This window comes from Pundamilia nyererei, unplaced genomic scaffold (assembly GCF_000239375.1).
Source record: "Pundamilia nyererei isolate P.nyererei 1_Seehausen unplaced genomic scaffold, PunNye1.0 scaffold00151, whole genome shotgun sequence".
NCBI classification, from domain to species: Eukaryota; Metazoa; Chordata; class Actinopteri; order Cichliformes; family Cichlidae; genus Pundamilia; species Pundamilia nyererei.
In genome coordinates this window covers 1449171-1460962 of record NW_005187552.1, presented here as the reverse complement: position 1 = coordinate 1460962, position 11792 = coordinate 1449171, and the positions used below count along the sequence as shown (strand labels likewise).

The 11792-nt window shown below is 44.0% G+C and overlaps 1 protein-coding gene across 3 annotated transcripts; it reads right to left on the bottom strand.

Moving 5' to 3' along the window:
* Positions 1 to 8: 8 nt before the first annotated feature.
* On the bottom strand, positions 9 to 9129 carry slc7a7 (solute carrier family 7 member 7). Of its 3 annotated transcripts, XM_013913790.1 has the most exons (12): positions 8848 to 9129; positions 8660 to 8684; positions 8372 to 8425; positions 6872 to 7496; positions 4203 to 4328; positions 3792 to 3936; positions 2572 to 2695; positions 2385 to 2488; positions 2196 to 2292; positions 1947 to 2096; positions 1119 to 1302; positions 9 to 1013 (listed from the first exon to the last, which is right to left on the bottom strand). In XM_013913790.1, the coding sequence occupies exons 4-12, from the start codon at positions 7362 to 7364 to the stop codon at positions 940 to 942; spliced, it is 1497 nt and encodes a 498-aa protein (XP_013769244.1). In that variant the 5' UTR covers positions 7365 to 7496; positions 8372 to 8425; positions 8660 to 8684; positions 8848 to 9129; the 3' UTR covers positions 9 to 939. The 3 variants fall into 3 exon arrangements, with proteins under 3 accessions (XP_013769244.1, XP_005745002.1, XP_013769245.1); XM_005744945.1 differs by lacking the exon at positions 8660 to 8684; XM_013913791.1 differs by lacking the exons at positions 8372 to 8425; positions 8660 to 8684.
* Positions 9130 to 11792: the final 2663 nt, after the last annotated feature.

Below are 11792 nucleotides of genomic sequence, written 5' to 3'. Positions count from 1 at the left end.
TGTTGCTGTTCTGCTGCCGGACTTTTATCACTTGATGCCACCGTGGTTTATCTAAGAGTTGTCTCATTTCATTTCTCCCTGCAGGTCCACTGAGACAGACTTTTACCCACAATCCTCTAGAGCAGAAACCTCCCATTGCAGCAGCAGCATCAGCTAAAGACAAGTCTGCTGGAAGCAAGACGAGACCATGGAATGACACTGTTGGATAAATCCAACCAGCTGTCAGCGTGGCAGTAATGATGAATTGTGTACATATTTATGGATAGAAGAGTTAGGGGTATGAATATGTGTTCTAATAAAAATGTAAACTGCCTCAACACAACCTTATTGTATGTCTGCTTATTTCAACAAAACAAACGGCTGTCTTCATGTTGTCAACGAGTAATTTTATTATAAATACATGTTTGCAGCTCAACTTTTTCAAACTGTTTCACACTTGTTTAAAAATAGCCCTTCAGTAGTCTCTGACATTATAAAACTTCATGAATGTTCATCCACCTGAGTGAGCGTGGAGTCAGTCTCATCTGTTCTGTTTCTGTGAGCAAATGATGATAAAAACACGATCAGCAGCGCTCTCGGTTCCACAGATGCAGCCTGCTGGACCGATTTCAACAACAACCGGCCACCTTCAAGTAAAATCAAAAAAGGCTTTGCATTTAGATCATTTCAAACAAACTACTTGTGTTGACATAATTAAATACAGTCTGAAGTCACGCTTGGCTTCAGGGAAGTGCCGCCTATGAGCAGCATCATTAACACATTCTTTAACATCATCACAGGGTGGTGGCTGACGGGTCTGAGAACTGGATCCCGCTTTAAGCCCAAATGTTTGGTCCACTGCGGTCTCGCAACAGCGGCGGCTGGCAAAGATCCAGGCTGAGCTGAGAGTCTGTTGTTTGTGCGTCACCGGCCGCCAGCAGGGCGTTAAAACGAGCGTCTCTACTCGAGTTTGTCGATGTCCATCTCGGTCAGGACAGAGAAGCACACTTTCTGAATCCCCATGCCACATTTGGCTAAAAGAGACATTAAGAAGGTTAGAACGCAGGATTTAGGTCAAGCATTTACACTTTGATGATCAGAATAATGCAGAAAAACATCTGGATTCTTCCAAATCTTACCGATGAACCTTCGCAGCCACAGCGGTCTTTTGTGAGCTGGGGTGTAGCAGCAGAGGAAGTAGACGGGCACTCCCGACAGAGCGATGCCGATGCCGATCAGGGAGTTGATGGTGTCACTGTACAGAGGCACCACCACCAGGAAGATGGTGAGGATGCAGAAAACAATGGGGTAGAACAAACTGAGCTGCGGAAGGAAAAGAGAGAGAGAGCCGGGTGAGGCGATGGGATGAATTACTGCCTCAAAAATTCTTTTCGCCAACGTGACTAAGTGAAACATGCTGGATTTTAAAGCCTTTTCCAGTTTATCGACTGTTGTACTCAATACGGGGTCATCAATTACAAAATGCACGTTGTTTTTAATAGGACTTAAACCAAGCGATAAAGGTCGTAGACCCATCAGGAAAGAGTTTACGGAGGTCATAAATTGAGAGAGAGGAACCACAGGTTTTTCACAGACATCATTATAATCAGCCCAACCAATGGAGTCGCCCCCTGCTGGCCAGTAGAAAGAATGCAGGTTGAAGAATTAGAACCTGCGATGCTTTTCTAACCTGAAGGCTCCTTTTTGTTATACAGCCTGTGAGTACACAGTGACCAGTCTGAGCATGTGTGCAGTTAAAAATTAAATGTGTTCAGGAGTTAGTCAGTTTCCTGATTGTTTCACTCCGGCGGTTATGTCCTGAGCTGCAGTGACGATTTTGCAATAAAAAGTGGAGATTTTATATTTTCACACTGGCTTCACTTTTCTATCTCAGCAGCACCATCAGTCTACTATTGTCTGTTTACAGGTAACACTGCACATACATCTGAAACATTTCATTTAAATACCTTTAAAGGCCTCTTTCTGTCCGGCTGCTTCCATCGCAGATATAGTTGCCCCAGGATGGACAAACCAACGAAGAACCAGTAGCTGAAGCTGTAGTAGTTGATCAGCCTGAAGACATCTTCTACACAGAGGTATATGAGAGCCATGACGCCCTGCAGGAAAGTACGGGAATCATGGTGAGTAAGGGTGAGGGCAAAAAAAGCATTGCATTAAATTAAAACAATTAGACAACAAAGAAAAAAACAACTGACGTTGAAGAGCAGGGCGGGGACGGGAGTGTAGCGGTTGACGTGGATCATGCACAGGAAGTCGGGCAGGTGGCCTTCTCTGGAGCCCACGAAGAACAGCCTTTCGAGACAAAATAAAGCGATGATGAGGATTGGTTTATTTTGACTGGTTTTAATGACCTCGCAAAGTAGCCTAAAGAACGATAGCGATACCTGGAGGCAGCCAGGATGGAGGCATTGAGTCCTCCAAAGCAGGACAGAGCCACAGCCAGAGGAATGGTCCAGTTCATCACACCAAACACCTGATCTGCAAATGTCTGCAGAGGGAAAACTCCTCAACAAAAGCTACACCTCGTACATGTCAAGCCTACATCATTCAGTGTGGATCGGAGGAACTTACCACAGCCACAGCATCACTGTCTAAGATTGCAGGAATTGGGAGGATAGTGTAGTAGGCCACGTTGGTGAGAATATAGATTACAGTCACGATGGGCATGGAAATAGCGATGGCCAGAGGCAGGTTTCTGTAGTTCAGAGAGAGAAACAGCAGAGGGCAGCAAAAGAAATCAGAGAGATTCTTATGGAGAGAAAAGATCCAGAGTTTTGTCTGAAGTCTCTGAGTCAAGAGGATATTAAGTGATAAGGAGCGGGTGTTTGTCACTTATTCTGTCTGTGAACTCTGAGAAAGGCTTTTGATCTAATCACATGTGTGGCCTTGCTGATCAGCGTTTGGCTGTGTGAATCAAAGAATAAGCCTGAAACACACACGAGAATACTTCAGAGCCTCTCCTCCCATTTTCCCTCCCTTTGCTTTTCACCTCTGTGTTTTGTTTGGTACTCAGACAAGAGGAGGCCGTAGAAGTCCATCTACCTCTACTTTTTGTCATGCACTGATCATTTCAGTTTCATAGCCTTAACTCTGAACTTTATCCAGATGCTTCAGGAAAAGTAGACTGCTCATAGACTGCTTGTTGTATGTTTAAAGACGTAATTGTGAATATAATAGCTGCAAATGTAAAACTAAGTGTAAGCTAGTCTGCTATTCTGGCCATTTGGCTCTAAAGGGGGAACACGGTTTATAAAATAAAGATGTTAATTTTTTGGGATAAGACTTAAACTAGCCATTAAAAGCATTAACTCATGAGTTAAATATTTATAATAAGGTAACAGAGCAGCGAAGCCAAAAGTGTAGTTTTCTCTTCTTTGCAAAAACACATGAGTCGCCCCCTGCTGGTCATTAAGGGCTATATCTTTGGGACAAAGTGACACAAACCACTTTGGGGTTCTGTCAAAAAGGCCATTGGGTGTAAAGAGAAAAACCTGTCACATTTGAACCTGTTTGTTAATGTCTCAAGTCTAAAAAGCCCATTACCATCACTGAAAATGTTTTTATCATCCGTGAGTCAAAAATTCATGTTATATAAAATTTTCAGCTTATTCAGAAATTTGAGTCCAAAGTCCAACTTTTAAGATAATAACTTGAAATTTTGACTTATGCATGACATTGGTTTCAAATGGAATTATACATTTGAAACCACAGTAATTTAATTCCCATATGATGGGATGATTTAATGCTCATAGTGGCAAATGGTTCATGTGGCATCATGCGTATTAACTCACCTCTCTGGGTTCTTGATCTCCTCTGTGACAAAGTTGAGGGTGTCCCATCCAGAGTAGGAGAACAGAGCCGAATACAGAGCCAGAGCGATGGCTCCTGGATCTCGAGATGAGCCATCAAATAGCCCCTCGAAGTTCTGGGTGTGACCTAGAAGGAAGTGACAGCATGGCACTGTGTGAGCGTCATGTAGTTAACCTAATTAAACTCCTACCCTCCACATAACAATCTTATCTGATTGTTCTTTAACAGTTTTATATTAGTTATAACAGCAGATAATTTTTTTATGGATTTAGTAAAGGAGGACATGCAGAGTGTTGATGTGACAGAGATAGGGTAAAAGACGAAAGAAGAAGAAGAAAAAGAAAAACGAGAAAAAGAAAAAATGTGTGTGAGTTGCTGATGTGTTTGAGCACCTTGTCCGATCTTCACCAGGCCGGTGATGATGACGGCGATGAGAGCAATAACTTTGGCGTAGGTGAAGAAGTCCTGGACTCGGGTTCCCCACTTGACATAAGCGCAGTTGACAAAGGTCAGCAAACCTGAAGGCGATGGAGCGAAACACATGAACACACACGTATCATTCAAACACAGACTCGCACAGCAACAGACATTTGCTCTTTAAACTGTGTGTGTTTGTGTGTTTGTGTCTGTGCCAGCGTGTTTCCATGTGAGAGAGCGGCTGATTTAAGGAAGCACTGCTGCTGACTCAAGCAGACCGGATAGTTGTTTGTCAGACAAGGAAACAGCTGAGTGCAGCACATAACACACACATACTGAAATACACACATGTACGGTCATGGAAGTGAGACCAAGTTTAAAAGCTTGAAAGAAGAAATAATTAAACAAGCACCGATCTGTTCTGATGAGCTTGTATGTTTCGGCCTGAGGTTGGAGATTTGTCACGATTGGCACTTATTGACCTACAGCCTCTGGTCCTGATAAGTAAAGTGGTCCCTGCTGCATTCTTCCTTATTGCCCTCCTTCACCTTGATCAGCATTAATGGTGTTGGAAAACATGTTTTTCTGCTCCTCTCTGCCACTTATCTCTCTCACGCACGCTCTCTGACTCTGGCACCTTATCAGTAAGGGACCGCCTAGTTCACGGGACATCGTAAAAAATTACTATCCCCATTGATAGTGTGTAATACTCAGTTTTGCGAAAGCGAATCTTTTTATTAATGAATGTAAATTAATTGCTGTAGTTCAGACCAAAACAGGAATGCATCATCTTCCACCACACTGACAGCTAGAGGGTAATAACAGGATGCCTGTTCAAACACAGCAGAGCACAATGCCTCAGATGGAGGGGATCAAGGGTGAGTGATGGAGGAGGAGGCTGTGCCACCCAGAGGTGGAGGTTTGAGATCAGGTGTGAGAGACAGGCAGGCCAGTGATACAGAGATGCTGAAGACTGCGTAGCTGTTAGCAGACGATGACCTTGAGTACGGGTTGGGCGGACTTTACACCTGAGTTCACGTGCTTCTGATAACCGCCCCTCACAAACAAAACGTTTGAACAGTACGTGGACGTGGACTGAGCTGAGTGTATCTGAAATGACCATATTAAAGATGTCTCCTCTCACTTTGACGTCACAGAGACAAGAATAGATAAAAACTGCACACACAATGACCTAATTACTCAAAATTTGGACGTTTTATAGAAGCATGGCCCGCGCATATTAATAAAGTTATACAGTTACACGACATCTGAGATAATCAGTCAAAATTCTTCCACTGCAAAACACTTTGACCCAACCAGACTTTTAAATACAGTCCAACTCAAATCATTCGATAGTAAATTATTACACAGGATGTAAGCTTTCACTTATTATAATCTGAATGTTTTTATCTGTCATGTTAAGGTACTGAAATCACAACTGTCTATCTTATTCTACTAATCAGTTCAAGGTCACGATGGCTCCTACCTCGGCTGCCGTGGAGTACGCCCTGAAACGGGGAACCGCTCACACTCACATCCGTACATGTGGTCTGTTAGTTTAATTAAACTAATCTTTGGGTTACGGGAGGAAGCATGCTGTACCCCACACAGGTACATGCAAACTCCACACAGAAAGGCCCCGGGTGGCCGGTGGATTCAAACCCAGGACCTCATTCACCCCCATCCCAGTTCTCTGTCTACACATGACCTCATTGCACTACAAGCTGTTTGTTCTTGTGTTTTATCATCATTTTTATAAAACAGAACTTACATGTTGTCTTGTCAGAGCAGTTTCGGCACTGTCATGTCTAAAACCTTTCTTTTCTAGTCTTGAGTGAAATAGGGTGAAGGTGAATATGAAACAGAGGGACTTCATTACAGCAGCTGCATTTACATTTACTGCACTGCCTTCACTTAAAAGGAAGCGGTGCTGTTTAAGCGCTTCACTCATGTGCTGGCTGAGCTATCAGAGGAGAGGCTTGTCAGGTCAGAGTGCCCCTGCAGGGAGGACTTTACCTCATAGCTACCAGCCTCTCTGTCGTCCTCTGCTTACTGGTGCGTGGCACAAAAGTGTGTGTGTGTGTGTGTGTGTGCACGCATTCAAGCGTGTGTACGCGTGTTGCGCGCCCACCTTTTAGGTGGGTCAATGGATTTAAAGGAGGACATATATATTTGTTATCAGGGCTTATCTGGGAGATATTAACAAGTTCTCTCTGCACCTTTGACTCAGTGTGCAGTTGCGTAGTCTTTATCTCGTGGTAGATTTGATCTTTCTACATTTACAGGAAAAAAAAGAAAAAGGAAAAGCTGTGATTCATGTCCTTGTGTGATGAGCCCACACCAGGTTTTCCAAAGCCACTGCTCTGAGATTGAGTAAAAAGTGGCTTTTCCTCCCACTTAATCTACCGAATGGATGATTTTAGGGTGGATCGGTTCCTCTTTAATCAGATGTTAGTGAGTGTTTCTGCTGTAGACCTGCTGACTCTAACTGACTGCCACCATTTTTCACTTCTCTAGTCTCTGCAGCTCACGTGATCTGTCATAGATGTGAAACCACGGCTGTAACACAGATTATTAGGCATTATTGACACTGGATATCACTCACGCACTCACGCACTGACTCAGTCTCCAGATGTGTACTTACATATGCAAGCAGCAGCCAGCAGCCTGTTGGCCAGGTACGGGGCTATGCAGGTGGGGAAGATGGGCTGCACCATGTAGTTGGAGAACGTGATGGCAATAACGGCCTGGCTGGTGGGCTCGATGATCAGCAGTGAAGTCCACAAGCGGATGAAGGCCATGAAACCCCCGAAGGCCTCCAGGATGTAGGCGTAGGAGGCCCCGGACTTGGTGATGGTGGTCCCCAGTTCGGCGTAGCACAGGGCGCCGAACACGGAGAAGATCCCGCCAATGGTCCACACCACCAGGGAGAGACCATAAGAAGCGCTGTGGATGAGGACGCCCTTGGGCGAGACGAAGATCCCCGAGCCAATCATGTTCCCCACGATCAAGCATACTCCGTTCACGAGGGAGATCTCCTTCTTGAGCTTCATGGACTCCTGCGAGTCATCTGACTTCTCTGACGGGGGGCCGCTGTTGGACGGCTCTTCTGTCGGGATGAGGCTGTGAGAAGCCATTGTTCGAGTTTGGTGGTTTTAATTTATTTTAAAAAGGAAAACAGTCACAAAATAAGAGGGTTTGTTTGGCCTTGCTGTGTGATGAAGATTGGAAAATTCCTCCTCGAGCTATCTTCGTTTATCTCCCGCCATCTGTGAAGGCAACACGCAGGGGTCATATCAGCGATGTTGTCACAACTCAGACACACAGCAAATACTCGCGTTGTCCCGATCCGATCACACAAAAACACACTCGCATGCCAGAGGCACTAATGTCAGAACAAACATGCAGAAAAGACAACGCACAACGAGTGTGGACACGGTTGGATTCGAGAGCGGGATTTTGGGATTGGAGGGCCATTAGGCCGCACACCAAATGGCCTTTTAAGGTTGAGTGTATTTACAGAGAGACGGGGAGGGGAGCAAACACGTTGCGTGCCTCAGACACCGGCTTCTCGCTGGTAACCACAAGCAGAGAAAGAATCACTGACTAAGACTCACACTTAGACTCCCAGATCCACCTACGCCGGCATATGCAGAGTTTCAGTGTCAGCACAGCGGCCACAGGTCACATGTTTTCCAAAGTTCATTATCGTCAGCATGTGTGCAATTTGATGATGATGCAGACACGTTAGGCAGCAGGTTCAATAATCTGGCTTTACACAATCTCTTTACATATCATGAACTGCCAGTGTTGTTTTGAATGACAGTGTTTTCACTACATTAATGCCAATTTAAAGTGTAGTTATTTACAGTATTTACACTTTGATCATTCAGGCTTCTGGCTCTTTCATAAAGTCAGCGCATATAAATAAGTATACGTCAGGTGTAGAGGTACACGGAGAAGCATAAATGCAAGATATCGATCCAAAGATCGTAAACTGGATACAGCTCGTAAGTAATAAGGAACTCAGATACAGGAGAGACTCAAGCATGGAAAGCCTGATATGAACACACACAGACACAGACTCACAGAAGCATGAAGCTTTTGTGAGGAGAATTTAAGAGCGGCTGTGAAGTTCAGATACCTCGTGGCAACAGCAGCAGTAGGAGCAGCAGCACGTGTCTTGATGAAGGAGTCACTGCAAAGAAGGAGGACAGCAGATTGGACGTGAAGCATGCCGGAGAAGCTCAGAGGCGAAGCTCTTGCAGACAGAAAGTGCAAAGTTCAAAAGCTGCTGATAAGTAGGCTTCTTTTTGAGCTACTTAAGGTCACATCCTGGATACAGGAAGTCCTGTTGTTTACGCAACGGGACACAAGTAACAGTTCAGTTGTTTTTGATTAATGAAGCAGCGATAATAAAAAGTATCATTACATTTTCAAGGCAGCTGTGGAAACATCTGAAACACATCAGAGGGTTTCTAATTAGTTATTTCTTCATGTAAAAGATCTCAGATTATTCACTCGTAAAAGCAGCCAGGCATGATAAAACAACTCTCCTGAATTAACACTTCTACTTAAATCATTATGAAACACAAGCAGCAGTTTGGGGGGGGCACTCACCCTCTCCAGAGGCTCCTCAGCTCCTCTCTGCTCCTCTTGGGGTCCTCTAAATCACTGCAGCACAGTCTGATCGCAAATACTGTATTATTTCAAAATCCACTCTCTGTTCTGTTATTTCATTGTCCTGCCTCCCTGTCACAGTCGTAAATAAACCACTTCATGCGCCTTCCTCTTCTCTCTCTGCTGTGCTGCTGCTCGGTTTCCTCTTGTTCTGCTTTGCTCCGACCTTCCTCGGCTGATGCGTTTGAGGTGTTGTGCACTTCTGGTTCCCAACGACGCTTTTAATCGACCGAGGAAACGAGTTCAAGGCGAGAGTGGGAGGGCTTTAGTTCACCTCAGCATTGTTTTCCTACGGGTGTGTGATTCAATTATCTCGCCCATCACACAGGTGTTATCTGCAGCTTACCTGCTCTTCTCTGATCAGTGTGACAGTGGAAATAAAAGGAGGACTGAGGGTTTTTCCACGATTACTATTATGCAAATGCATCTGGAGACAATTTGATGATATAATGCTGTTAGAAATGTTCACTTTAAGGCTCATCTGAACAATGGTCGTAATTATCCACTCATGTAAGACTAGCCTGCGTTTTCTCCTTCACTTTAAGTACATCCCATCACAGTGTTGTGATGTTGTTTATAACACAGGCAATATTGTAATAAAACAGTTATACTGGTTTATAAAACTGAGGGAAATAGCGTAACTTAGCTGATGCGTGTCTGTGTGAGGCTTAAATGCACATTTAATTAAGAGTCGCGTCAGTGTTGCTGATAGCAACAAGTAATTCATACGTTTCTGTGTTTCTGCTGTTTGATGGATGACCACACACAAGCTATTGCGCCCTCTTGTGGATATGAAATAAACTGAATGGTGATAAATTATCAGTTTCTAGTGATCTCGGTTTGATTCTGACTGAAATGAAGATGATTTAAAAGAGAAAGATCCGAGAGAAAAAACATCAAGCGCACGTGAACCTTCAATAATGCAGATATTATGGAAAAGTAGAAAAACCAGTAGGTCATTTTTATCTTTCTTTCTTTGTTGTTTGCTTTGTTTGCTTACTCTTGATTCTCCCCAAAGTGTGCGTTGGGTCCACCTGGTGGGCTGTGAAGGTACTACATGTAGGCTGCTACAGGTCAGTTACAAGAAATAAAGTCTCTAAAGTAAAAGGGTTTGCATTGAACATAAAAACAAACGTATAAAGTAAAAACAACATAAATTTTGTGTTTTTATTTTCATAATGCATTTTTGTTTTTTCCATTTTGTCTTTTGTCTGACCCGTTTTCTGATCTCTGTTATGTCTAATTAACAGGCAAACACTTAACCTGGAGATGTAAGAGCCAGGTCCCTGCAGACAAACCGTTAATTAAGAATCAGCCTCAACAATCAAATCACCAGATGCTCAAAATGAACTCACAGAAGATCCAAATACTTCATCTTTGTTCCTGTGTGTCGGTCACAGTTATGATGTAAAACTGTGCGGCTCTGTTTGTGAGGAAATGTCTGATGTGGCCATCGGCGAATACTTACAGAGCGTAACGAGAACATTTTGAGCGAAAAAGAGACAAAACAAACAAAACTCCTGCCCCACTAATACAACCTGGGGAACAAAAAAATGATTTAAAAAGTTAAAAATACGTGACTCATGTTGCACATTTTTACAGCTATTATTGTCCCGATTCAAAAATCAAATCACTAATTAATCATAAGCCTTTTTTTTAAGGATTTATTCGAGGATGTTTTGCTTGAATGGCAGCTTTAATTAATCAGATCAGATTAATTACTGGCGACTGTGAAGTAATCAGTTTCTTTGTCTTTTAAAACGATGCTAATTCCTCATTGCTCCAAGGCTAAACAGGTTTAAACGCTGACCTTTGACCCCTTGAGAAACTTTTGTCCTTTTTCCCTGGAGATGATTGATGCCCACAGAGGGTTGATTAAAGCTCACTGATGAGTGTGATGAGGCGTGATGAAAGCCTGTAAACACATCCAGCATCACACCTGTTGGATTTTATATTCACTTCTATCTAAATGGCTTCTTTTCTGTCTCTCGCTCCCGCTCTCTCTCTTTTTGTCTTTTTTTTTTTTTTGATTGAGACACATCCGCTGTCACTCATGAACGCATGTGGACAAACTTCTCACACATGGCTCCTTTCTCCCCCTTTGTCCCACTCCCTGCCCTGGGCATTCTTTTCATTGGTTACCAGTTGTCATGGTTTCAGGGAGCCCCTGCAGGCTAAAAAAAAAAAAACTAGAGGGATTAAAGGCGGCCATTTTGGGGACAGCTGGACCAGGTTGGTCCCTGTTGCCCCCTGTCCCGCTCCCAGTCACTGTGCGAGGGGGGACGAGGGCCGGCATTGTGTGAGGATTAGAGCTTCCTGTGTGTCAGCTCATTACACGGGGGAGTGTAGGGGTGACGGGTGGAGCAAAAAGAGTGAGGGAGCGGAATGAAAGAGAAAATTTAAAAGAAAAAAGGAGTGAGTATGAAAGAGAGTATGACACAGAGAAGGGGAGCGAAAGGCAGGAGAGGGGGGGGTATAGGGAGGGAGGTGGCAGCCTCTACAGCTGCACCCTCAATCACACTCATACAGGCTCCGATTATCCTTTTCACACACACTCACACACACATGAACAGCGCAGGGGAACTGAAACATATTAAAAGACACCGAGAGCAAAAAAAGAAAAAGAAAAGAAAAAGCAGAATCTGGAGACAGCTAGCCCAGAGTCTCAGACAAAGGACCCCACCTTCCTCCTCCTCCTCCTCCAATCCAGACACACAGAGAAACTGGAACAAACAAGAGAAAACTGACCAACAGTGTGCACACAGAATAAGAGTCATGCAAGCAGAATACTTAAACAGATAGATGACTTCACAGAGACACGGGATTAAACCCAACCCAGACAAAAAATGCCCCCCCCCTCCTCCACACACACACACACACACACA